The following is a 27,539-nucleotide window of genomic DNA, read 5'->3' as shown; positions in this document are numbered from 1 at the left end:
AAAGACTTAACATTTCAGTTGCGGCTGCGTTTCCACTGTGGCACGAAGTCGCTAACAGAATATCTTTACTGTAAAAACAAAAATGACCTGCATTCCTCCAAAAATTGTAGGGTATGTGATACTGCGGCATTGTCTCTGCAGGCACAAATACTGTGTGGGTTGAGTACGCGGATGCATTCTGTCCAGCTGTATTTGGGGGGACATGAAGGGGGAGGAATATAATGCTTTTCTTCTCCATATTTGGAAAGATGCTTGGCCATGTTTCATTGAGTAATTCAACCAAAAAGCTATTTGGCTAAAGGACAGCAATCCTCAGACTGTTTGTTTGCAGAAGGGTTTTTAACCGGGGGTAAAGATTTCCCTTTTGTTTAGTAAGCAGGGTGGTGTTAAATGACCATATGATCTTGCGGGGAGACAGTAAAGAATTACTGGAATTCATGAAGTCTGTGGATTTTAATAAGACAATTAAAGAGATACAGGAACGTGATTGTAAAAGTAGCTGAAGTGCTGCTCTTAAGCTTTCCTTTTCAGGACCAGTCAGCCCTCTTCTGTCAAATGACAAAGGCAGTTTATTCACAAGATCTAGCGGTTTTTGTTACCTGCCATTTTGTAATGGAACAGAATCACAGTCCCACACCACCTTCTTGTGCACATTGTCATCAGAAGCCACACGAAACCTGCATTTTCTGTTCAAGTAGTGAAGCCCAGGGCAGATATTTTGACATTCAGGGACGCTTAAAGTGGGAAAAACTCCTTCTGCTCTCTGCTTCCCCATCTGCTACAGATCAGTATGAACCAAAGCACAAATAATATGCATGAATACAACAGGGAAAAGACCATCAAAAGCAGAGGGCTTAAGCGCATCAACATGGAAAGGATTTGTAAGAGCTGGCAGGCAGGCTTGGAGAAGGCAATTTCATTACAACAGAGATTTCCCCTGGAAATGGTGCTTTCAGAAAAGCTTAGTGAACACATAGTGAACAGAATGCTTGCTGCTTACACACACACACACACACACACGACCTCCTCCACCACCTGCAAGATGACTTTTTCTCTTGCAAGCACAACCCCATGGATAAAATACCTTCCTGAGGATTTCACAGGCTGAATCCAAGCTTTTTAAGTTTCAGTTTATTCCAGAAATTATTCTATCGTTTTCTTAAATCACATGAGGAACATGCTGGAATACTTTGGATGCCCTCACTCTTTCCCTTAGACCATTAGATTGTGTTTATTACAGATGCTGATGCTAACTTCTTGTAGTACCTTGTAATCCTTTATTTAGCATCTCCTCTCTGCACAACCAGGTTGAATGCCAATGATTTTAAAGAGAGTTACCTGTCTTATACATAAGGAAGAATATATGAGGAGAGTTATTCACTACTTACAGGTCATTGATCTTTTTTAAAGTCTTTTGCACAGTAATTACCCATGAATTGAAAGGAAATTTCCCCTCACCACTTCAATTTTCCTGGATTTTGCTTCACATCAGTACCGTGCTAGGGTCTTGGTCTTGTATCCACAGTCAGAGCATAGCTGTTCAGCTATTTACTCCTTTTCCACTGTGAACTCCCTGTGTGACAAATATATTTACATCTTGAATTGATGACTTCATTCTGCTGCCCTTACACATAAAAATACAGCTTTCCGTTGAACCAGTAAGAGCTTCTGTGCAGTATGACTGCAGGGCCTGCGTGACCTAGGAGAACACGTATTTTCACAAATTGTGCCTGTATCAGGGACTAATTTATAATTGCCCTGTTATTTTTTGCAGTCGCAATTCTGATGAGACTCCTAAGATTGAAATTAACTGCCGTGTTCTCACAGTTAGTCATACCTGATTGCGGTCTCCCCCGCTGGCAGTACAGGAGGTGCATATGAAAACTGGCCATTGACATGAATTGTTCTTCCTTTGCTAAAAATGTTTCCAATTCATCCTCCTTTCCTCTCCTTCCGAGTCCTGAAGTGTGTATCATTTATAAATCTAAACCTGGTGTTGTTACAAAAACATGGGGAAAACAAGGGAACTGACAGTTAGATTTCCAACAAACTAAACCGGCCTAGAGAAAATTGGTTGTTATGACCTGAACACCTAGGAGCAACAACAGCACATCGTAACTGCAACGATCCACTTCAGTTAGGAGCACCTTGTAGAAAGCAGGCATTTCCTCCATTTCCACCTCCTCTTCTTGGCTGTACTTCCCTGTTCTTTCATTCTGGTCTGTGCAAAGACTGACATGATCTCTAGCCCAGTAAAACACATTGTAAGGTATACTAGTGGTGTGACTCAGACCACAGTGAACGCAATCGTGGCATCATTTCTTTAGTTCTCCAAAGACCGACGGTCCAAATCAAGTTGCTGAGGATTTTGCTGGTTGTAGCAACTTTCAGCTACCCCTTTCAAGGCAAAAAGGTTGCCTGTTACTACAAAGGAAAAGCAGGGTAACTCAGGTGTGACGTTGCAGCCTTTACTTCACTGTCACATGAGCAGAAACAGTTTAACTGATCCAGCCATCAGCTGCACATCCTTCAGTACCAAAACTACTCTTCACACATGCCTCTGTAAGAGTGTCTGATTGCTATCATCTCTTCAGGCACTAAGTGGCAAAAGTATACCTAAGAAACAGATTTTTGTGAAGCGCTTAGACTACTGCATAAATGTAAAAACATGTTGGAACCATATATCAAATGCATCATTTCCCTAATTAGATAATATCTTCTGTCACTTAGTCTCTTGTCATTTGCAGTGGAATTTGAGTATTGCTGGAAAGTCAAAGGGACAGTGTCGGATCAATTTTCCATCAGCTGACACCCCAGTGAAGAAAGAGTAAATAATTCAATTAAATGTAAATGTGGAGTTTGACTTGCAAATGCACCAATGTACCTGTGTATTCCATGGCACTGTGAAATGTCAATAAAAGTAAACTAAAGCAGAGAGGAGGACTAGAAAATGAACAAAGGAAGGAAAAGTATCAATGAAAGGCAAAGAGTTGCAATCAACAGCTTTGCATGGCTAATCTATCCCAAGGGAATTTTTCCGAGACTGAGTTACTCCTGGACATTGAGTTGATTAGCTAGAGAACTGTTTAATATGAAACTAGTGGCTTAAATGAACCCAGGTTATTGCCTCATAACGGTCTAGGGAATTAAATCTGTACAGAGGTTGGTTGAAGGGGGAGTGAGTTTGGGCAAGAGGTTTCATTGGGAGTGTTTCTCTCTCCGAAAGTGATTCACACACAGCAAGACAGCATGGGAACCCTTCCAGGCAACGGCTTGTAATCTCACACTTGGCCACCGGTAATTTTTCATAACAAGCACGGAAGATTGTTGTCACTGTCGGTACATCCATACATATATATATATATATTTAGACATACATGTTGCTGTACGTACGCAGGTGCTGTCCTTGCCTTTCGCACACATACCCCTGTGCACACTCACCCCCTATATCCAGGCGCCTCGCCATCAGCAAGGTATGGCTACATCTTCAAAGTTGGAAAACTGATTCCACAGGCGGAGGCAGCGTCCCCTTGAACGAGGAAGGGGGACCGTGACAGCGGCAGGAGCGGGACCGGAGCGTACCCCTGTCAAACTCCCAGCCACACGCGCATCCTCCCCGCAAAACAAAGGGCTAAATTAACCACGATTAATTCAGCACGTGTCAGTGCGAGCCCTCGCTCCGTCCCTGCGAGCAGCGGCTCCCGCTCCGGCGGCGGGGGTAGCGCAAAAGGCGCTCCTCGCTTTTTGGGGGGGTTTCCCCCGCCCCCCGAGCGCCGGCCCCGCGCCGCTGCGGCTCGGCGCCTTCCCCGTGACCGCCGTCCCGGCCCCGCCGCTGCCGGGCTGGCCCCCGCCCGCCGTGCGGGACCCGGCGGGGCGGGACGGGGCGGCGGGGAGGGGGGGGGGCTCGTTACCGAAAGGCGAGGGGCCGGGGGGGGGGGGGGGGGGGGCGGCAGCCGAGAGGGGGGCGTGCGAGTAGCAGCGCCTCAGCGGCGGGGGAGGCCCGCGGGGGGATTAAAGGGCGCGGATACCTGCGGGGGCCGGCGGGGAGGCAGGCAGGGAGGCAGGCCGCCCCTCCGAGGAGCGAGGAGGTGGGGCGTCAGGGGGCGACCAGCCGCTCTCCTCCCGCGGCTGCCGGCGTCTCCCCGCGCCCGCCGCCCCGCCATGTGGCCCCTGGTGGCTCTCTGCTGCTGGGGGGGGCTGTCGCTGTCGTTGTCGCTGCCGCCGTCGGCGCCGCAGGGCCGGGCGGGCGCCCCGCCGGTCTCCCTCTCCCGCGCCCCCACCTTCGCCTCGCCCGCCCTGGCGGCGCCGCCGCTGCCCGACACGACGGAGAGCAAAGTGGAGAAGCTGGGCCGCGCCTTCAAGCGCCAGGTGCGGCGGCTGCGGGCGCGCAGCGGGCGGCTGGAGCTGGTCTTCCTGGTGGACGAGTCGTCGAGCGTGGGGCCGGCCAACTTCCTCAGCGAGCTGCGCTTCGTCAAGAAGCTGCTCTCCGACTTCCCCGTGGTGCCCGCGGCCACGCGTGTCGCCATCGTCACCTTCTCCTCCCGCAGCAACGTGGTGCCACGCGTGGACTACATCTCGCGGCGGCGGCCGCAGCAGCACAAGTGCGCCCTGCTGGGACGGGAGATCCCCGCCATCTCCTACCGCGGCGGCGGCACCTATACCAAGGGCGCCTTCCAGCAGGCGGCGGTGAGCCCGGCAGGGCGGGCGGCAGGGAGGGAGGGAGAGAGGGAGGACGGGGGTGGCGCCGGGCTGAGCCGTGGGCTGGGGTGCGCGGGCGTGAGGTGTGCGGTGGAGTGTGTGGCGAAGGGTGTCGTGTCCGTGTGGCTGTCAGGTGAGGCGTGTGGTGGTGCTGTGAGGTGTGTGGTGCGGTGAGGTGTGTGGTGAGGTGAGGTGTGTGGTGAGGTGAGGCGTGTGGTGGTACCGTGAGGCGTGTGGTGCCGTGAGGCGTGTGGTGGTGCCGTGAGGCGTGTGGTGGTGCCTTGAGGCGTGTGGTGCCGCCGTGAGGTGTGTGGTGCTGTGAGGTGTGTGGTGAGGTGAGGTGTGTGGTGGTGCCATGAGGTGTGTGGTGCTGTGAGATGTGTGGTGAGGTGAGGTGTGTGGTGGTGCCATGAGGTGCGTGGTGCTGTGAGGTGAGGTGTGTGGTGAGGTGAGGTGTGTGGCGGTGATGTAAGGTGTGTGGTGAGGTGAGGCGTGTGGTGAGGGGCGCAGTGGTGCCGTGAGGCGTGTGTGGTGGCGAGGGTCGGTGCGGTGAGGCGCGGGGTGCGCTGTGGTGAGCTCTCAGCAGTGAGGGGAGGCGCACTGGTGTGTGGGGCAGTGAGGCATCTGGCTCGGTGTGCGGTGTGCTGTGCGGCGTGCGGTGTGGGAGTGTGGTTCTGTGTGGCGTGCGAGGGCGGTCAGCGTCAAGGGGTGTAGGGCTGTATGGTGGAATGTGGAACGGTGTGGTGTGGGATGCGGAATAGTCTGGTCAAGCCAACTAGTCCCCATCTTCCCGTGCTGTCTGCGCCTGTGGCTCCCATGTTTTCTGCTGCCCTTGCAAACAAATGTGTGAAATTCATTCTTTGAAGGAGCATGGAGCCGATGTCCCCATTTCAGAAGTGATATATATGACTCAAGTCTGGCATCTGAAACGTCTGCCTTGTTTCTTGGCAGCGGGATTTGGGTGCCCAATAGCTGTCAGCAGTCAGAGATATCTACGTGCTGTCACCAGGTGACTATTTTAATTACCGATGACTGACAAAGGTGCCCTTAAGCTGTATGTACTATACCAATTAATAGAAGCATGTCCAGGAATGTTTCCAGACACTGGAACATGATCATCTGTGGTGTTAAGTTGTTATACAGTCCCGTGGCACAAATTTGGTCTAGGCAGCTCCTAGGCATGTGTTGGCACTTAGCATGCTGGGGAGGTTTCCCAGTAGATGGCTCGTGGACAGCCAGTCTACTCTGGAAGCTTTTTTACAAGGCTAGACCAGGCTGCTCCTTGCCATTTGGCCTCTGTGTGCAGGAGCGTTCCCAAAGCAAGTCTAGTTTTCTCTTATTTTTATGTCTTAATTTCTAGTAGTGTCCTGTAGCTGAGCATTGGATGTACTTCTCTTGAAACATCTTATGCGCTCTCATTTGGAGTTGGTGAGTGAGACTGCAAGAGGTGCATCAGCACTGGGCATATGAAATTGGCAAAGATTATTCTCGTCTTCACATTTGGCAGGAGAAAGCAGGACCATTGTCTAATGTGCTCCGAGTTGCACATGGAAAGCCTGCTTTAGGAGAACACATCCTTATGTTAGATCTTCCACTGTGAAGTCAGGTTTCAATATAGATCCATCCCAGGGGCGCTGTGTGAAAAAGTTAATGATATGAGTTAAAAATAACCATTACAAACAAAACATAAGCCTAAGAAATACTGGCTGTGTTCTTGATACAGAGTCTTGACTAATCATATCTTTGAAATGGAATAAACAAAAATTCCCTTCAGAAACCTACAATTTAGTTTTATGAGCCCAGCTAAACCTTGTGGCTACAACAGCATCAGTGTCATTTTACACTGTGGTCTCACAAGAATGTGGGAACAAAAATGTTCACGTGGTGGCAAGGGAGAATGGCGATAGAATGACAAGGTTAAATTGCGGGCTGCTTGCTGGCTCTTCGTTAAAGATACTGTACTGTGGTTTTGTTCAGTACGTCTTCTTCATGTGAGACAAATTACAGCTTCAGGGAATATTCTCCTTTCTAGGGACTATTCAGAAAATGACTGTTCCAAGTTTAAAATACTACTATTGGAATAAATCTAGAGAAGTATTTTAAGTATAACAAAATGTTGTTCCCTCTGGACTCTTACACTGCTGTCCCTTGTTTTTAACTGTCTTTTAGTACAACCATAATTATTTCTTCTTTCACTTTCCTAAAATGTCTTTTTTCTTCTTACACTTTAATGTGGGGTTCCTTCTGCTTCTAACCAGAATTCTCTGCTTCTTTTCCAAAACCAAAAGTGTCTGCAAAGCATGACAAACTCCCCGAAATAGTATCAGTTATGTGTCGTAGTAACAGAAAATGAAGGAAGGGAAAGGGCACTGTTAGAATAATCCCGGCACTTAAGTCGTCGTGCAGCACTCTTCATTGGTAGGTCTCAAAGTGATTAATTCAAGTCTGTGACAGATCTACAGAAACTACGGAGGCAGAGAGATAAGTGAATTCTGCAAGGTCATCAGGCCAGTCAGTGGCTGACCTGGGAGCCTCAGTGAACAGGAGCAAGATTTACTTAGCAGTTACAGTCTCAGAACCTGTGGCAGGAAAACCGTTCATTGAACATTATCCTAAAAGCAGAGTGGCTCAGTTTGACAAGCTGTTGTGCATCCATGTAATGTCCATGTTCTTTGAAAAAATAAGGGAGTTCTCCTTGGGACTGCAGTTTTGCATCCTCTCCAAAGGTGCTTTGCAGAGAGGTTTATTGCGGGGTTTCTATGTTTTGTCAAAGCTGTCCGTGCTTACTTTTGCCACATGGACCACGCTTTGACATTCCTACCCAACAGACTAAAGATAAATTCTATGAGGTACACAGAAATATGAAGGATGTACCACAAGAGACAGCGGCAAGGGGCAGCACCCTGATGAGGAAGGCTGAACTGCTATCAGTGTTCAGTTCCACGACCCTGTTCGGGATTTCATGCCACACTTGGGCTAGCAAGTGCTCATGTTCAGCAGTCTTTCTTTTAAAGCACATGTAAACAGTCTAAGAAAGGGGAAGAAGCTAAGCTCGCTCATTCAAAACTCTTTGGCTTCAGTTTTTCACATAGTGAGTTGGTGGGACAGCACAAACGACATGCAGTTTATGTTAAGCAGATTGCTTATTGCATTGTGGAAAGCTGCAGAGCTGTTGTGACAGTGTGGAAGAACCGAAGGAGAACTGAACAAAGTACAAATAGGTTTGAGCAAGCATTGCTGCTGCTGATTAAGGAATGCATCTAAAGCCCAAAGAGCTCAGTAGTGTGAAGTGCTGAATTTCCCAGCTGTAGGCACCTGGATTGGAGCTTCTGATCCTGAGAGATAACCACTGCTAACAGCACCCGTTGCACCTCATGGGAGGGTTGTACATTTGTTGCCAGATCCATTGTGAAATAGAAACGAGGGGTCGTCCTATAGCGGTGGAAGTTTAACGGTGTGTTCTTGCCTTAGCACCCAAGTTACGTATGTGCCAGCATTGATGTGCTGTATTTATTGATGGACAGTTTAAACATCCTGAAGCTGCACTGGTTGTTGTGGGCTAAGAAAGATGAAAACACAAATTATTTAAACTACTCCACATGGCAGCCTCTTGATAAAATAATAATAGCTGCTTCCAAGAAGACAGGCTTGTTTCTGTCTTCCAATGGAAGTAAAATGGGAGGTATTTCTCTTCAAAACTGAACTGGGAAGTTGTAGGTGTGCACTGCTCTTCAGCTGAAGTCAGAGGTAGCACAGAGCCAGCCTTAAACAGACAAGTTGATTGTTCCAAACGACTTGGCAAAGCAGTAGCAGAGGGAGGCTTTGGGAGTTGCTCTGTGTTGTTGTAATAATTGTTGCATTAAAAAGCTAGGCTTTTTGCTTCTGTAATTCGTCTTCACTCCATTGAAGTCAGTATGTAAGTGGAAGGTCTGTCACAGCACCTACAGAATCAAGTGACACATTTTCTGAGTATCTGGTCTTTACAATCTGGCTTTTGTATCTAACCTGATATTGAGGGAGCATGATGAATGGCCAAGCAGCACGTCAAATTCAGTGTTCTGTTGTTGTCCAATCAACAAACATGAAAAACTGGCCCTCAAAAGAATGTAAGCACATATCAATTTAGGATAAACAGTTCTAATGCTTATTTAATGCTTGTTTAAATAAGTAATGGTGGCTTTGTTTCTTCTGTATGTGAAAAGCAGGGAAGTACAAGATGCAGCATTGTTTCCCACTAGGATAATTGGCTTTTAATTTCAATGTGTTTTCAGATTCAGAATCTCATTTTGAAACAAAACCAAAAAAATAGTTGAAGCAAAGGAAATTGAAAATCTTTTCTTACCATGTAAGTGGTTTAACTTTTTGAATTTGAAAATAGTAGTACCCTCTCACTGACAAGGTGAGCATTTAGAGTCATGTATGTTGTCTGTTTATCAAGAATGTGTTTATGGATTTTTATTCCTATGACCTCTGCAAAATCAGCAGCTAATAATGAGAGAGCAGCAGATTCTAGCCTATCTCTGGCATTGTGCTCTAAATATCTGATGATGGCTTAGGTCAGTTAGAGCTAACTGACTAGTTGACAGCAGTGGGCCTCTCTAAGTTCTAGTACGGCCTTGGAGTCTGTATTAAAGATTACGGTGATAAAAACTGAAGTCAATCTGGTTTACCTCTGTGGTCACCTTTGAAATTGCCGAGCTGGTAGTTAGCCATTACTGAGCAAATTGAGAGTGGAGTTCCTGTCAGCCATCATTATTGTCAGCTCTAAATCACCCCTTTTAATCAGTTCGGTGTTTGTGAAAAGTACTTGTCGTGCATACTGCAGTCTTGCATAGGATTTGGTCCCAAGATTAATACAGCAGGGTCAGAGGCAAGATACACATCTGCACATTGTTCATTGTCTTTAGACCTAGCCTGAAATGGGGCTACCTTAAGAAGTTATTAAGTAGTTAATTTTTTCTCCGACTTTTTGGCCAGGACAGGCAAAAAGTGCTCTGTTTAGCATCATATATGGGGCTAAGCAGGCTTAAGATTTTCTTTGGTTGAAAACCTGTTCTTTGGAAGTTGGCCTGTTTGTGCTCCCAAAACTATGGCCTGCACTTTGGTCTAAGCAGAAGTGTGTGATTTGGAAGTCTGGTATTTAGCAGATTAGCCATTTATTATCTTCCCTTTAACTTAAGTGTAATTTATTTTTAAAATGCTAAAATATGTGCCTTACAAGAAGCACTGAAGGGTACTGCTACGTACCCTTTTGCCTCGTCAGTTCAACGAGGCAAACTGAGTTCATCAGTGTGAGGTACAGAAGAGAGACAGCCTGGCTTCAGGCACAGACTGAAGTGCCTCACCTTAGGAGTCTGTATCCCAGAAGAGACCACTGGTAGGGTCATCCCCATGTGCAGCGCCTGACTCTAGATCCTGAATTAAACACCTGCTTCCTCTCCCTTATTCTCCATGTTCTTCCTTCTCCAGTGTCCCTAGAAGCAATACACGTGGTAGTTCTGATCAAAAAAGGCAAAAAATACTAGTGAGCATTCTGTTCTTCATTGCTTTTTAAAGAATTGTTTTTCATGGCTTGAAAAAGTCATTTGTCAGTTCTGTTTAGCACTTTGGACTGCGTGCCCTCCCAAACCACAGTTTTCATACCTTTGAATATACTCCAACAATATGTTCATACTGGTACTAGGGATAAGTATCAGCAATGCAAAATGTTGTATAAAAAGAATTGTTTTGGAAGGAATGGTTTACAATATTTTCATGCAAGGTTTATGGCTTACTAAAACTTCAATTTACCATCAGTGCTTACGCTTTGACACAACTCCTGGCCAAGTAGTTTGTTCATGCAACTTGGTGGCTCTGAGAATGGCAAATCAGCCCACAAAAGAACTTGAAGTTACAGTTCTCTTTTTGTTCTTTAATTTTGTAGGTGCTCGTTATGGCATGTTGTTTATTGCTTGTTGCGCTACTGTGAGTTTGGTCAGCAGTATTCAAAGGTGTTTGTGGTTCTAGACAGCAGAGAGAAGATCTTTGAAGACATGCTAGATTTAATCTAAATCATGGTCTCCATGAAAATCTTGAAGTTCTGTGGAAAGCACATCAGGTTTTATTAGTTACCAGTTGACTGTCTCTGTTTTCTGAATGTCCTTCATTAGGTTCTAAGGCTGAAATTATCATTATGGGCATACTGTTTGATCCCTCCCATGACTGCGTAGAGTGCTTTATGACTTCCACCTGCAAAGAATAGCTGTTGGTGATGCTGTGTCGAATATAGTTGAATGATATAGCGATGAGCTGACATTTTCTGACTTTCCCATCTGCTTTCAATAGGAGATGCCACATGTGCATTGGGGGCCTTTCAGAAGCAGAGAGACTGTTAAAGTGTTTAAGAAAGGTGCCAAGGAACTGTGCAAATGGCCAGTATATTTTAGTAATGGGATGGATTTTACTGAAGTTTTGGAAATTAGTCACCTGAAGTCTGCTTTTCATTTATATGAAAGACCCTTTCATTTTGATCCATTCTACCAGTGTTAACATATTCCAGCCTCACTGATGTTTTCAAGTTGTTGTTGTGTGCTAAGCATAAAAAGACACAGGCAAAGAACTATAACTTTCTGGAAAAAAAGGGGCAACCGTAGGAGAACATACTTCTTTCAGCACAAAGAAGGGTGTTCCATGTCTCTCATTGCTGAGATGGGCACTAACAGCAAGGAAACTATTACTGGCTAGTTGTTCCTTGTCTTGCCATCATGTACCCAACTCAGCCCGTTTTCCTGGGCTACAGGGGGCTGGTCTAATCCTAAGCCTTACAAGGTCATATGGTCAGAGCACATCTGACATTTTCATAACTTCTAGCTCTGAGAGCTGAGATGATGTTCCTGCCTGGAAGGATCTGCACTGCACAGTGTACAGCGGCCTCCCTGGCCTCTGTTCTGTCAACCAGCCATGTGCGAAGGAAGAAGGAGAGAAGGTTTGGGGACGCAAAGAGAGAGAGGTGTCCCAGCATCCACTGTGTTGCATATCTGCCAAGACAGGCTCTCCTTAGAAGGCACACTCTTTATTTACAGCATAGTACCACAAAGCCTTTAGCCATTTTCCAGTGTAACATACAGAGGCAGAGGAAAGGTGAGAAACATGAGACATTGCTGCAGGAATTAACATAAATCCCGCTGATGCAGTAGCAGAACTAACAGCACAGTGAATGAAACCTTTCATCACTATGGTATCTGGATGATATTTTCATAAATATTTCAGGAACAGAGAGTACTTTCCCTGAGAAAAAATTTTTTTGTCCTCTTATCTCAGAGCCTTTGCTGGAGGGGTCTGACAGTAAGTACCTTCTGATCCCCAGTCCTTTAGAGTTAGCACCTTCACAGAGAAGTCAGCCTTACCATGTGCTTTGCTCCAGAGATACAAAGACAAACCAGAAAAGCTATGGAGCAATCTGTTCCAAGAGTAGGAAATAAATTCCAGGCATTAAAATTTTGAAGAAGTCAGGACAAAAGAAGTTTTATTTTTAATTAATTTCCTAGACTTACAAGAGGCCTTTGCAGCAAAATACATCATATTTAGCAGTATTTCCTGACATGAACCTCAGCATTAATATTCTATATGTAATACATTTTGCATGTTCTGTGACATATTTTGAGCCTTTGTCCTCCAATTCCACTTGTTACTGGAATTTGAAAGTTAGATTTTGCAGGCGAGACAGAAGGTTCACGGTGCTCAGAATTTTCAGACTCTCCTAGGTGCAGAATGAAAAGCGCTATTGCCTTTAGCAACAGGTAGGCTCTTCAGGTGACCAGGACCCTGTTCAAATCTTTGAGGTACTCACTTCTCCATCATGTTAACACAATTCAAAACAAAAGCTCCTGTTAAAATTATGATGTTCCCTCTGGTTTAGGGTGTCTCTGGTAACCTCAACCAGGAAGATGAAGAACCTCCTTGAATCAGACAGGCAGCCTGTAAAAAACTTCAGCATTCAGAGCTGTGGTGCTCTGCTGAGCATATGCAGTATAAACAGTGAGGCAGGGAGTCCAATTGTCTGTCCTATTTCTCTCGCAAACATTCCCCCACACCCAGTTGGGCTGGGAGGGCTCTTATCAGTGACAACTGTGTGTTCATGTTGCTCAATTCTGGCAGTCCTGGAGCAAAAGAAGATATTCAGAAGATAATTGAGCAGTGACAGCTGGCAGTAGATGGGCCAGGTCATGAATTGTATTTGTCCTTTTGGAATTAATTATTCCGTTCAGCTTTTTTTCCTGCTTTTTTAAAGTAATGAGGGTTTAAAACAAACACAAAAGAAATGAATATTTGGCAGATGCACTAGTCAATAGTGATGTGAATGCTTGGTCTGAAAATACATGATGATTAATTACATATTCAGTAAAATATTTTTGAGGCCCTTTTTTATTACTAGCAAAAGACCAGAGCACTACTAGAGAAATCAAGTAACATCTTGGTTATATTAATGATGGAAATTGCTCAAACACAAAGAAAACTAGGATTTTTCATTTTTCGAATCAAACTGATATCTATTAGCAAGATGATATTTTGAATATAGCACACAGCATAGCAGCATATAAGGCCTCCATTCAAAGTCCTGATAAACTTGTTAAAAGGTTGTACAGCACCAAGAGCTGAGGAAATGGCTGCGTTCATAATGTGCCTTGTCTTTTAATGTCCCATTTAGAAGACCTCAGAATGACAGAAGATGAAGGATATGTATGTTAGTTGTTTCCTGGAAACTAGGTGCATTCTGTTCGTTCTAATTCAGAGCTCAAAACTGCAAGTCACCCAATTTCAAGTCACCAGATCCAACATTCCTAGCACTTGTGTGAAACAAGTGCATAGTCAAAATTCTATGTAGTAGCTCCTGTCATTGCAAAGGCAGTGGTGGTTTTGGGTTTTCTTTATTTTCATGGTGGAGGGAAAAAACGGTCTTTATGCAATGTGGAGATGATTGTCTTTGACATGGTGTGCATAGCTTTGCTCTCTGAAGTAAGAATGGTTTGCTCATTTTTCGAACTGTACAAAATGCATGAAATAGCACTTTTTAACTGTGCAACGGTACTTAAAGAGTTGAAAATGTAACACAGGCATTACAGGCAGAATCCATGCTGTAGAAAGAAGGAAGAAGGTCAGGTTAATAATAAATGCTAAGAACTGGAAGTCAAATATGTTCCTCCATGTCACAAAACTACAGAATCACTGAATTGTTGTGGTTGGAAGGGACCTCTGGAGACCATGTAGTCCAATCCCCCTGCTCAAGTGGGGTCTACAAGATCACGTTGCTCAAGCCTCTGTCCAGTTGGGTTTTGAATATCTCCAGGGATGCAGATCTGGGAAACCTGTCTCAGTGGTTGATCACCCTTTTAGTAAAAATGTTATTTTCTCTGTTTAAGTGGAATTTCCTATATTTCAGCTTGTGCCTCTTGCCTCATGCTACCAATTAGAAGAGTCTGGATCCATCTTCTTTACTGCCCCACCCTGTTAAGTATTTATATATATGGATAAGAGAACCTCAAGCCTTCTTTTCTCCAGGCTGAACAGTACTAGATCTGTCAGTCTTTCCTCAGATGACATGTCCCTACATTTCCTGGCCATGAACATACCTGGCTTTCTTACCTGTGTGCTTTGATCCATAGAGTGAGGATGTCTGACTCAGTTGTGAGACTTACTCAGGTCATACGTGCCAGTTACTTAGAGATGCTTGGAAGGTAAGTGTTGTGGCTAAGCAAAAAAAAAAAATGTAGTTAGGATTCTTGCACTTGTTATTGATAAGAGACTGGAAAGTTCATTCCCAATTATGCAAAAACCACATGTAAGTTGGAAGAGGATAAAAGACCAAGTGGAAGATGACTACATGCAGAGAGGGTGACACTGTGGAAAGAAAAGATGAAGGCTGAAGATAGAGGGGATGAGAAGGGTAGGAGAGATTAAAAGATACATGCATAGATTAAGGACATGGTTTTGATGACCCACCCATTTTTGCATAAATTAATGATGAGAAAATAATTGGTGGAGCTAGTACATTATTTAACTGAAATGAAAATCATTGTAATACAAGACTAGACCAGCAGGAAATCACTCTATTTTAATTAACCTTTTTTTTTTTCCTTTTTTAAAAATGTCTTTTTGGTTGTTATCTTCAACAGCCTATTACTTGTAGCACTATTTAAATATCCAGATTAACCCTATAGATATATCTTTTCCCTGAGTTATGAGTGCAGTTCCTGCTAGGGGAATATTCAATGAAAGCTTTTATATTAGTGAATTTCTTCTATATGGGTAACAGCTCATTCTGTAGAGTTTGTGTAGCAGTGCAGAAGAAGGTGGTGAAAGGTAACAGTTGAAACCAAAACTTCTAACTGTGGAATATCTTTTAGTTCCTCTCCTGAAAGGGACAATGAAACCTAAAGAGGGGTTAAGGTTTATTTGAGTGGAGCAGTGAAAGTAGCAGTGTTCAGTGACCAAAAGAAAAGGCGAAATGAGACCTTTGCTGTTTCAGAGAGGGGGCAGAGGAGGTATAGCCAGCTCTTTTATGCAGAGGAATAACAGCGTTTGTATCATCATTAAGGAGAACAGTATTTGTCACTCCCTAGCTTTGCATTACTCTTATGAGATGACCAACTTCTTTAGGATTGCTCAGGATTCAGTGATAAGATACCTCAACTCCACCAAAAGCTATGGTTGATCCAAGTACTGATTTTTTTTTCTTTCCAGAATATTTATTTGTGTGAAATTTCCTGCCAGATTTGGACTTTTTTACCTGCAGGAAGGATGAAAGCAAAGGAACTTTGAAACAAAGGATGAGCTTCACAAAAGGATTTAGCATTGCCATTTCCCTTTGTGAATGACATGCAGATCCGCTTCTGAAGCCATCCATGAGAGGGCTTTTCCAACCTTAACGATTCTATGATTCTATGATTCTATGATTTAAGACATACGGTTTTAATATTCTGCTGAATATATAGTTCAGATCTATGCAGTGTTTTTTGTAATAAAGTACAATTTATTCATTTTAATGTAAGTTTAATAATGATAATGTATTATGTATAGTTATATTAATTTTTTAATAGTATAAAATGGGAATTATTTCTTTTATAGTGAATAAGTGATCCTCTGGGAAAAAGAATCTTCTCATTCTATTCAGAACTCATCCCATGGTGTGTAGGTTTTATGTAATTCCTAGGGTGAAAACAAATGCAGTGTAAGTGGTCTACTGGTGTAGCAGAGCTGAATGGCTTTTTAATGGAGGGCTTTCTGTTTTGGTTCTGAGGTGCAGTGATGGTTCTTCCCAACCTATAACAAATAACATTCCCTTTGTAGCCCTTAGGTAGTGTATTCCCTACAAGGTATACAAGGAGCAGTGTAATTTTTGTGATGAATGCTTGTATAATGTTATTTTGAAAGCTAGGGTCCAACTTAAACCTTTTAAGGCAGGCTTCTCCTGGCAAGGATCCTGGGGCTGTCTGATGTTATCTAAGGCTTAGTTTGTAAAGTGAGACAGATTAGCCCATTTCAGTTTGTTTCCCTTTAGACAGCTATATTAATAGCCATTTCTGTATGGTCAAAATCTTCTTTAAAAGCAAGATAGTGAGTAAGGACAGAGATCAGGCCCAAGATCAAATGTTTATGGGTTAGATGCAGAACATGTAATCGAGGCAGTAACAAAGAACCTTTGACGACATCATTGCTGTGGCTGTCAAATGACTGAAGAAGTCTTTGGTCTTAGATGAGACTCATCCCCTGATTTTGTATCACAAACTCTGTGTTAATCCTAAAATCACAGAATTTAGAGATTTAGCTGTTTTTGTGACTGTACTGATAGGCTTTCATTTTGCCTTACAGTAGTGAATTTCTAGAGGCGGATTTTGTACGACAACTTTTTTGTTGCACAAGACTTCATTTTTTAATTCTAAGGACTGTTATTGGCACAAAGAAAATGGCTAGTCTGCCAGATATTTGTACACACTAAACAGAGACTGAATACAATACAGATGGTAGTAACTTTTTGCTAATGTGAAAAGAATGTTTTATTTAAGATCTGGAAGGATTACTGAAACTGACTGATCTATCAGTCCTGTGAAAGAAGCGTAGACAAGAAAACTGGTACTAAAACGGGCAAAGTCAAGGTGTTTCTAGTGGCCCCCTGCATTTCTTTGCAATCATCAAGAGCGTTAATTGTTTTGTTTTGTTTGCACTTATCCCTTATTATTAATTTGTAGTAGTGACCAGCTGGTCTGTGCTCTCAATTAAACAGGTCATTCAGCACCTTGTTTTGAGTTATGGCTGGTGCTCAGGTTCATTTGATGGTAAAATCAGAAGCAGATGTGGATATTCATAACAAAGAAACAGGTTCTCAGGATCCTTTTAACTTCCAAGTACTGTTTAGTGGGCTTTTAATCTTTATTTATTGAAGAACCTGACAATTTATGAAAGGACTGCAGAACCTTGTCATGAAAAAAGTCATCTTTATGTAGATACAGTCCATGAAGTTGATGGGGACTGTTTAAATACGTGGAACCACCTCTGTGTGTGCTTACAAGTTTAGGGGTTAAGTGAACAGACATTTTAAAATATATGAAATTTCTGTTGGGAAAAACACAGCTTTAAAAACGACTTTCTGGAGAGGGAGGGAGAGAGGTGTCTTGGAATAGAGGAATGTGAGTCAGGGTTAAAGGAAACAAAAATTATGTGAAATGCCGCACAAATATCGGAGAGAAGAGGCAGAGCAATGCAGACTGTTACTTGGATTCTCAGCAGCTCTGGATGGTGACCTTTTATGTCACTGTGCTTTCACAGACACTAACTGGACCACCAGACATATACAGATGACTTAAAAATAGACTTATGTCTTTCTTCACCCCTCCACCCCTCCCACCCCCAATGCTGAGTGTTTCTTTCTTTCCCTTGCTCTTTTCCTCTGCTATTATACAGCAGGGATTCTGTGTCTAGTGTTACAGCTGCAAGACATGAGGGCCAAGCTGTTCAGTGGCTTTGTTTTGTTTTGATTTCTACGGGCAATATGTAGCAATCCTGTCTGTCTGTCCATCTGTTTCTCTACTCAGATCCACTGGTGCCTGAATATTCGAGTCCATCAGGTAGCAGGAAGACAGCTTTGTGCTGTCTTACCTGTTAGCTCAATTTGTGTCTGTGTGTGACAGAAGTGCTGCCCCAAAGAGGGATTTGCCCTTTCAGATGCAGAGGACAGAAAAGCTGTTGGCTGCCTGCCTTATCTCAGGGTCATGTAGCTAAGGGATATTTGCCCCTCAAAAATGTTCTTTTCCTGGCGCTTCCCACTTATTGTAACTGATGACCTGTGTTTTTTAAGAGGGCTTGGTAAGCTATTGTTCATGGGACCTACAGCTGAGGAACCTTTCTTGATCACACGGAAAGACACGAAGGGTTTGTGTACTCTGCACAGCAGTTTCAGAGGGCATTGGTGGCAGCGTAGTTTTGTAAAGCAGAGATCCCTGCTAATTTACTAATCAGAAGTAAATAGTCATTTCTGAGATCCATGTTGTCCTGGCTAGACTACTGGGGCTCAAGTTAGTTTGTTCATTGGCCATGTAGACATGTCCCTGTGTTTAAGGAAAATACGTAAGTTTGATTGCTACCTATTATGAGTATCACTTGCTGAAAAACTAGGGCAATGTGTAGTGCCGCCCACTACCTTCATCTGCAAAGTTTGTGCAGCTTTGTGCTACACACAGAGGGAAACAGTGCTGAAAGGATATGATTGAAATTGCAAAGCCATGTCCTGCCAAAATTAAGCTTTGTTCCCCCTTCTGTACGTGTTATGCCATAACTGCGAGTTGAAATCATATTCTGCTAGAGCAAGCTGCATGCAGGTGGGATCTTCAGAGAATTGCACTGGCAATCTCCATTATGTCTCTTAACCCTGTGCAAGTTGTGGTTTCTTTCTCAGTTACACAAGTTTTACAACTTGCATATATTTTTTCTACCTTTATTATAAATGTGATTTGCAGATAGAAAGTTCCTTCTGCAAAGCTCAGAGATGCTACAGTTGCAAAAAACAAATAAGTATGGAAGGAACATATGTTTTTCCTCATCTTGTTTTTCGAAATAAAAGCCGTTTTCTTGAACGCAAACAGCTTGAAGCAAACATCCTGAGTGGAAAATTTCAGCCTGAATACTTAAGAAGTTGGACAGAAGTTTAAGTTGCTTACATTCTATTTTAAAATAGCACAGTTAATGCTAAATATGTTGATTATATGTGTTAATCACAAATAGGACTACCCTTTCTGCCTGCAATGCTGCTTGTCGTAGAGCATCCATTTCAGAATGCATTTTGAAATGAGGCATTTGTATTTTTTTCCTACTATTTGTCTTCATATTGTCTTTTGCCTTGTCTTTATCTTCCTGATTGTTTTCATTCTACTTTTCCACTTCATTCTGGTTTTTCACTTCATTCTGGTTTTCCACTTACGACTTAAGCAACATGAGGAACAATAGGTTTGGTTTGTGAAGGGTATTTTTGTCTGCAAGAGAATTTGGTTTCACTCCCTTTGGGTTTTGCATACAAGTAGCAATAAAATCAAGCCCAACAGCAACACATTGCTTGGCAGTCTTTCAGACCACGGTGCCAATGGTCTGTGCTTTGATTTATGGTGTGTGTGCTTGCTTTTGTTTAGTATCTACCTGAAATAAATGAATTGTCAAAGCAAAATCAAATTGTCCTGAAATGTGGCCTGGCTTACTGATAAAGATTATAAAATCTCTGCAGGTTCTTTGGACTGGCCTAACTTGTAAGCTTTTGATTGAGCTGAAAGCCAGAAAATTTTACTTTATAGAACCATAGAATCATAGAATCGTTAAGGTTGGAAAAGACCCTTAAGATCATCGAGTCCAACTGTTAACCTATCACTGCCAAGTCCACCACTAAACCATGTCCCTAAGCACCACCTCTACCTGTCTTTTAAATACCTCCAGGGATGGAGACTCAACCACTTCCCTGGGCAGCCTGTTCCAGTCCCTGGTTACCCTTTTGGTAAAGAAGTTTTTCCTAATATCCAGCCTAAACTTCCCCTGGCGCCGCTTGAGGCCATTTCCTCTCGTCCTATCACTTGTTACTAAGGAGAAGAGACCGACCCCCACCTGGCTGCAGCCTCCTTTCAGGTAGTTGTAGAGTGCAATAAGGTCTCCCCTCAGCCTCCTCTTCTCCAGGCTGAACAGCCCCAGCTCCCTCAGCCGCTCCTCATAAGCCATGTGCTCTAGACCCTTCACCAACTTCGTTGCCCTCCTCTGGACACGCTCCAGCACCTCGATGTCCTTCTTGGAGTGAGGGGCCCAAAACTGAACACAGGATTTCAGGTGTGGCCTCACCAGTGCCGAGTACAGGGGCACTATCACCTCCCTGGTCCTGCTGGCCACACTATTTCTGATACAAGCCAGGATGCCATAGGCCTTCTTGGCCACCTGGGCACACTGCTGGCTCATGTTCAGGTGGCTGTCAACCAACACCCCCAGGTCCTTTTCTGCCAGACAGCTCTCCAGCCACTCCTCCCCAAGCCTATAGCATTGCATGGGGTTGTTGTGACCCAAGCGCAGGACCCAGCACTGAGCCTTGTTGAATCTCATACAGCTGGCCCTGGCCCAACAATCCAGCCTGTCCAGGTCCCTCTGTAGAGCCTTCCTACCCTCCAGCAGATCGACACTCCACCCAACTTGGTGTCATCTGCAAACTTACTGAGGGTGCACTCAACCCCCTCATCCAGATCATCAGTGAAGGACCAGCCCCAATACTGAGCCCTGGGGAACACCACTCGTGACCGGCCGCCATCTGGATTTGACGCCAATCACCACCACTCTCTGGGCTCAGCCGTCCAGCCAGTTTTTAACCCAGTGCAGAGTGCACTTATCCAAGCTGTGAGCAGCCAGCTTCTCCAGGAGAAAGCTGTGGGAGACAATGTCAAAGGCCTTACTAAAGTCCAAGGAGACAACATCCACAGCCTTGCCGTCATCCACTAAGCGGGTCACCTTGTCATAGAAGGAGACCAGGTTAGTGAAGCAGGAGCTCCCTTCATAAGCCCATGCTGGGTGAGCCTGATCCCAGTCTTACTTCAAGATTTTGTAATAAAACTATCTAACTCAGTTCATATCTGTATTTGGAATTTGTGTTTGTTAAGGGTGGCTTAAATGCATTTACTACTCACCATACAATGACACGATTTTTGGAGTATCATTCGAAGGTCTGTCAAATGTGGTCTGTCGTATTGATTGTAGCATGGTACAATCTATTACTGAAATAAACATGGTAGTAATTTGCATGCTACCAAGTGAACATCTGCATGTAATTCCTTCTACGTAAGTTCAGAGAGGAAGGAGAAAGTACACCTTCATGATCCCTTGCTTTAGGGCCACAGACAGCACCTGGCCACCAAGAGGAGGTTGGTGGTGGTCCCATATATACTCACACTCTGACAGACTGCGGCTAATTATGAGAGTGTTAACTCCATCGGGTGGTTTCTAGTCCATAGCATGTTAACATCGCATTTTTGCAGGTGCTCTGCCTGTCATCTAAGAACAAACATACTCAGAGAGTAATTAGCACTAGTGCACTGTCTAGACTGGAAGGGTGAAATGGGCAGGAATCTGTGGGGCATGTCCTCACTCAGGCACTACGGAGTGTTGTCACAAATGTTTTGTGTGAAGTATTAGAAGGAATGATCCTTAAATCTGTAGATGGCAGCAGAATGGAAGGGACTATGGGCAGTTCTTGAGGCCATGACGGACAAGCGAAAGTGACCCTGGCAAACTGTTGTAAGGGAGAAAAGCACAATTCAACAGGGAAAAATGGGGAATGCTATGCTGGGGTTAAACTAACCAACAATCCAAATTCTTGTTGGAAGGAGACTAACAATAAATCAGACGTGGGCCTTATAATTTAGTGGATCAAAACACAAGATGACATTAAAATATGTTGGATCATATTTGTTACCTCAGACTTGCAAGAAAAACAAAAATGTGTCACCAACAGAAAAGCAGTCGCCATGGTGTGAGATGCAGATTGAATGATTTTGATCTCTTAGGAGCAAGCAGTTTGCACACAATAAAGAAAACTGACTGTGCTTTTGGCCACTTGTTTCTCTTTCTTCAACTGATTACCTGGTTAAACTTCATAGCTATTGTCTCTGACTTGACGTTCAATCCTTGAATGCATGATGCTGTAGGAAACTAATAATTACTGTAACACTTTGGGTTTTGTTTTCCATGCATAAAATTACAGTTTTGCAGACTGCTTATTTTTCCAGGTTCCAGCTTCCTAGTGCAGTTGTGCTGGTAGTGAAGATTCAGTAGCTGACTGTAGGAGGCATGCTGAGGGTGCATTTAGGAAAGCAAGTCATCCTGTGCATGGTCACTCTTTTGAAGCTTCTTTAATAGGAGATATACCCAAACTCTTTGCTTTTTATTTGTAATTTACTAGCCTGGCAATGAGTAGGAACTTGTTTCTAACTAATCCCCTGTTCTCTATTTCCAAAACCCGTTCAACTTCCCTTCATAGGGAGAGGCTTATGAAGCCTCATCAGGTACAGCTATATTTTTGCATTGTGCATCAGGTATCCGAGATGCTTTTTTTTTTTTTAGACTACTGTTTCTGACAGAATCTCTTCCATCTCACTGCCTTTTCTGTCATACCCATGCACATGTATGTACATGCTCTGTGGCATGTTCTCTGTCTATGCATACACTATTAAATTTCTTGTGGGCTTACTGGGTAAATAACTCTTTTCCATCTGCCTTATATGGGAAGAGAATGACACAGCCACTGTTTTGTTTTCCAGAAGTTCAGTAGATTTCACCTTTTAGACAAGGAAATGGTAGAGGAAAGGTGGAAAGGAACATGTGGAAATATAAAATTCACAGGCCTGTGGCCAGATAATCACAGTGGAACCTTTAACTGCTCATAGATTCATCATATAAAAAGATGATACTGTGTGTGAGAGCTGTTTTCAACATTTGTATCTGTCATTTTGACTGATTTTTCACCTTCCATCGATCTGTCAGTCCCTCCAATTTTTGCAATAGATCTGTGGATTTTTTCAAGCAAAATAATCCCTAATAAAATACTTTTTGTTCTTAGTTACCCCTTACAAACTGTAGAGGATTTGTCGTAAATTACATACTGAAAGGCATGATAATGAGAATGGGTGTGCCACCATTTGCAGCACATTTTCATGGTGGGATTTAGTGAGTTTTCACCTACCTGAATGGTCAATCAGATTTGGAACTGAATGGCAATCATGTGCTGAATGAATGGAAAGGCAACATGGACCAAAGTGGCAGCTGATATGCATCCATATCACTCCCATGGCACTGAGACAGTTGGCAGCATCTGAACTTTGGTCCCATGGGTCTTGCACTAGATTTTCAGTGTTTGTATTACCTATTCAACCTGCAGACTGAATGAAGTTGGTATAGCACTGGTCAGGATCATTGCTGTCTGACGCATGGGTGACTTTATCAGTCAGCGTGAAGAGTGTCTCATTTCAGATCATGTCATGATTTCTGTGCTTGTGCAGGCTGTGACCATCTGAAGTGTGACTCAGTGGTTGGCCTTGTCTAACCACAGGCTCTACTTGCAGATGGTTGATCTTTGCTGTAGTGGTAGTCTTGCAAGAACTTAACCTAGCTGTATAATTCAAATAAAAGGAGCCACGTCATGGAGGAAGTAGTGTACAGATCAACTGCTGCTAACCCTTTGCTGAGGTGTGCAATTTCATTTTCTCTTCCAGCAAATATTACGGCATGCCCGTGGAAATGCCACAAAGGTGATATTTCTCATTACGGATGGATATTCCAATGGGGGAGACCCAAGACCCATTGCAGCATCATTGCGTGAATTTGGAGTGGAGATCTTCACCTTCGGGATATGGCAGGGGAACATCCGAGAACTGAATGACATGGCATCCCATCCAAAAGAAGATCACTGTTACCTTCTTCACAGTTTTACTGAGTTTGAAGCTCTGGCACGCAGGGCTCTTCATGAAGGTATTAATTTACTAACCTCAGAAGTCTTCAGAGAGCAGAGGGGTCTGAATAGAAGGATCTCCAGTACTGTCTTGTAATTACATTTCATGGAGTGTTGATTCCTTTTTTTTTTTAAATTTATTTTTCCTCTTACTTTCTGGCAGACATGTTCATTCTTCAGGTGAAAGAATAAATTGTTTGTTTGACTAACTCATCATCAACAAAATGTCAGCCAAATTTTCCTCCTTGGTATATACATACTTATCTCCATTCAACTCTTCATTTTGTCCACAAAGAACTGACTGTGGTCTTGGCCCAGTGTAGCTTTTGCTTGAATAGATGAACCTTGTAGTCAGATACAGCCTTTTCGTTGTCCAAAAGAGGCACCTAGTACAGACCTTAGGAGTAGCCTTAATACCTGTTGGTATTTTACAGAGCAACAAAAGCTAGCTTGTTCAGAACTGATTTAGATCTCTGTGTATAAGGGTAAATACAGTTTGTGTTGATGACCTTATACATTCAATAAAACTGGAAAGACCAAGGGGTAGAAAGAGAGTTTGGACTGTGGTTTTATCCTTTTTTAATCTACCGTATTCTAAAAAAAGTGTTTTTCCTGAAAAATAGAATAAGTTTAGAGTAGCAAGTGAGAACACATGACTAGACCTTCATTTGTAAGCCAGTGCTGCTTGATTGAGGCTTAGAACATGCATCAGACTAGCCATTAGCATTTATTTGTTACAGTTAATTTTTAAAAGCATGCTACTTCAACATAAATAGTGTGCTTTACGGCCATTCTGTTTGTTCCAGGTAAGGTTTAATCGGTCTATGTGAATGTGCCAAAGGAAAGATTTTTTTTTTTCAGTATGACCAACTGGTTATACATGCTGTGACCAAATGCTCTCCTGATGCCAAAGATGGCATCCAACAAAGCCAGGAAAAGCTGTCTCAGCAGCTTCTGTTGGGAGTGAAACTGCATTCTGGCAGTGTTAGACTCAAATGAATGTGAGTGAGAAAATTTGAGGATCTTTGCACCATGGATTTTAGTGAGCCTTTTTCCAGATTAAGAACATAAATTTTTTTTTTTTACATTCTGAGTGTAGCAAGGCTCTGTTTCATGCTGCCATCGCTACTGCTTAGAACTGGAACCTAAGGTTTTTAAGAAACATTTCATTAATGACATAATGTGAGGTGGGGGGACTTTTGTTTGGATTTTTTGTTAATAAATTGATACTATTTCAGACCTGCCCTCTGGCAGCTATATCCAAGAAGATATATCGCATTGTTCATATCTCTGTGAGGCAAATGAAAACTGCTGCGACATCATGGCAAGCTGTAAATGTGGCACTCACACTGGCCAGTTTGAGTGCATCTGTGAAAAAGGATACTATGGGAAGGGACTACAACATGAATGCACAGGTGAGTCTTATGTCTCAGTGCTTGGGTTTGTATGCCCGGAACACATGGCTAATCTAGTTGAGAGTGAGAAGTTCTGTTTGGGATTATGGTTATGAACCTGGATCAAAATGCATTTGCCACTGTTGGAAAACTCTCTGGCTGAAAACATAGAATAGGTCTAGTGGTCAAACTCACCTTATACCTTGTCTCCAGCAGTAGCCCAAAGAGATGCACAGGAAAGAGGTAAGGATAGGGCCAGCGTTCTGACACAATAGAACTTCCGTAAAGCACAGCTCACCAACAATTTGTGACTAGAGTTTACCAAGTCTGAGGTAACGTCTTTTGCACTCAAGTGCTCTTAGTAAATTTTTCCTTCATAAATTTTGCTGTTTGGAGATTTTTTCACTTTTTGAACTTCCATGAACTTTCCTGTTTGGAAAGGGGCTGTCTGTGTGGATCTTTGCAGGATAATCCTTGGTGAAACTTACAGTCAATTAAATGTTCTTTAATTCTACGTGTTGACTGACTTGCAGTTACTAAAGAGGAAGGAGGCATTTGGGTCACTAAACAGAAACTTCTCATCACATTTTGCTAAGATTGTTGTTTTTACTGCTTTTTGAACAAGTCCTTTTACTAGTATGCATTCAAAGTCTACAGTTGAAATAACAACAATTTACAGTTCTTTATTGTCAGAGAAGGTTTGCAGGTTTTATCCAACTCTATTGATTTTTCTAGGACAAAAGTTCCAAAATCGTCAGAGCGTATTTGAACTCTGTTATATTCGTTTTGTGAGCTGGACAAAAGGAGTACTTATAATCAAATATTTCTCAACTAGAAACAAAATACAATATTTATATTGATATTGTTTGTATTCGCATATTCTCACTTACATTCTGCATATCAGAGTTCTCCTGAGGTGTTTCCTCACGAGATGGGAACTAAGTGTGGTGGATACATGGATCTTGGTTGTTTATGAGGGCCGTGTTGCTTTTTTAAATGTGATTTTCATTATGTGTAGAGACTCTCTTGATGTAACTTGTAAGAGTTGGTAGTTCTGTTCAGAGACAAGACACAGGCAGGTTTGTGACTAGAAGCTAAAGATTTCCTTCAGGGGAAGGTTTAGTGGAGGCTGTATCGTCTGTATGCCTGCATGAGGAGGATTATAAAGATACACTGAGGGATCCAGACTACACATAAGCACATGGTGAGGGAAAGGTGTTGGCTATCACCAGTGCAAGAACGGACTAAGATACCCCAGTGGTTGTGTTGGGAAGTTGATCAGTTGCATTATACTGTCTGCCAGTTATCACCTTGTAATTCACCTTGTGCCTCTGGAGGATCTTTCCTTTGTTCTGTATTAAGAGAAGTAGGTATGCAGGAATTCATTGGGTTTTAAGTGCAACATGAGTACTTAGAACGTAGTTAGAGTCAACATCAGCACTGGCACATTGGATCAGAGTCCTATTTTAAATAAGTGGGTGCAGCTTCCTTGTGTGCTCAATTAGCTCTAAGCGAAGATATACCGTTCCAGTATGCTTATTTTCAGTTGTAATTCTAATTTGTTCCAGACAAAATCAGATTTTCATCTTAATTTTTTCTTTTGTAATTCAAGTCAATTTCCTCCACGTCGAGTGCCCTAGTAACCTATTGAAGAAAATAAATGCAGCATTTCTGCCTCTGTCAATAGCTTGTATCATTAAATATTGTTTTGAGCTAGTCCTAAAAATAGCGGGCCTATCATTTTAGAGTTACCCTTTCTACATAAAGGATCTTTTGATGGGGTGAGTATACCTTTTGAGTGCCACCAGAAATTATAAAAGTCTGGTTTCTTTAAATGGGCAGTTTGCAGCTACAGAGGAAAATTTCATTTTGACATCATCAACAGGTGCTTCTAAAATAAGTTTTTAAAAGGGGTTGGTGTTAGAAACACTGCAAATGAGCTGATGATTGCAGCCATCTGCTGTATATGTGAAGATAACTGAAGATGCATACATATATTTTAGGGAGAACTTGACCTGAGTAACTCAAGCCTGTTCTTTAAAATGTCTGCTCTGCTCAACTCTTTAAGACAGACAGAAACAAAAGGCAACATGTGTTCTTTAAAGGAAAACCAGCATATTTTGAAATCTTTTATTCTGAAAAGGATTCCAACCTTTTTTTTTAACGTTTCCCAGCTGAGCATAGCTGTGGATTTGTAACGCATAAGGAATCTTAAGAATGCATCTTAACTTTTCTTCACTGTATAATGTGCAGGAGGACTTTTGGCAAGTTTACAGTGACAGGACGTACATTTTAATTGGACTACTTTTAGCTTTTGATTGGTTAAACTTGCAGATACTCTATTAGCCTATGTTTACTTAATACAGTAAGGCTTTTTTTTTAAAAAGTTTTCATTAAGACGGGAGATTGTTCTGTGACGTATCTGTTCTTTTTCCTATTTCAGTTATTTTCTGTGG

The 27,539-nt window shown here is 42.9% G+C and overlaps 1 protein-coding gene across 1 annotated transcript in view; it reads left to right on the top strand.

Annotated features, from left to right (window-relative positions):
• Positions 1 to 4,036: 4,036 nt before the first annotated feature.
• Positions 4,037 to 27,539, top strand: part of SVEP1 (sushi, von Willebrand factor type A, EGF and pentraxin domain containing 1) — a 135,643-nt gene continuing 112,140 nt past the window's right edge. The window contains exons 1-3 of the mRNA XM_087742677.1: positions 4,037 to 4,686; positions 23,454 to 23,709; positions 24,928 to 25,104. Of these exons, the coding sequence (XP_087598803.1) occupies positions 4,162 to 4,686; positions 23,454 to 23,709; positions 24,928 to 25,104 (958 nt within the window). The 5' untranslated portion in view covers positions 4,037 to 4,161. The remainder of the gene's footprint in view (positions 4,687 to 23,453; positions 23,710 to 24,927; positions 25,105 to 27,539) is intronic.

Source organism: Nipponia nippon, unplaced genomic scaffold (genome assembly GCF_047370975.1).
Source record: "Nipponia nippon isolate SJK-2023a ecotype South Korea unplaced genomic scaffold, ASM4737097v1 scaffold_8, whole genome shotgun sequence".
In the NCBI taxonomy this organism is placed as follows: Eukaryota; Metazoa; Chordata; class Aves; order Pelecaniformes; family Threskiornithidae; genus Nipponia; species Nipponia nippon.
Note: the sequence above shows the minus strand (reverse complement) of the source record. Positions and strands in the feature narration are given on the sequence as shown.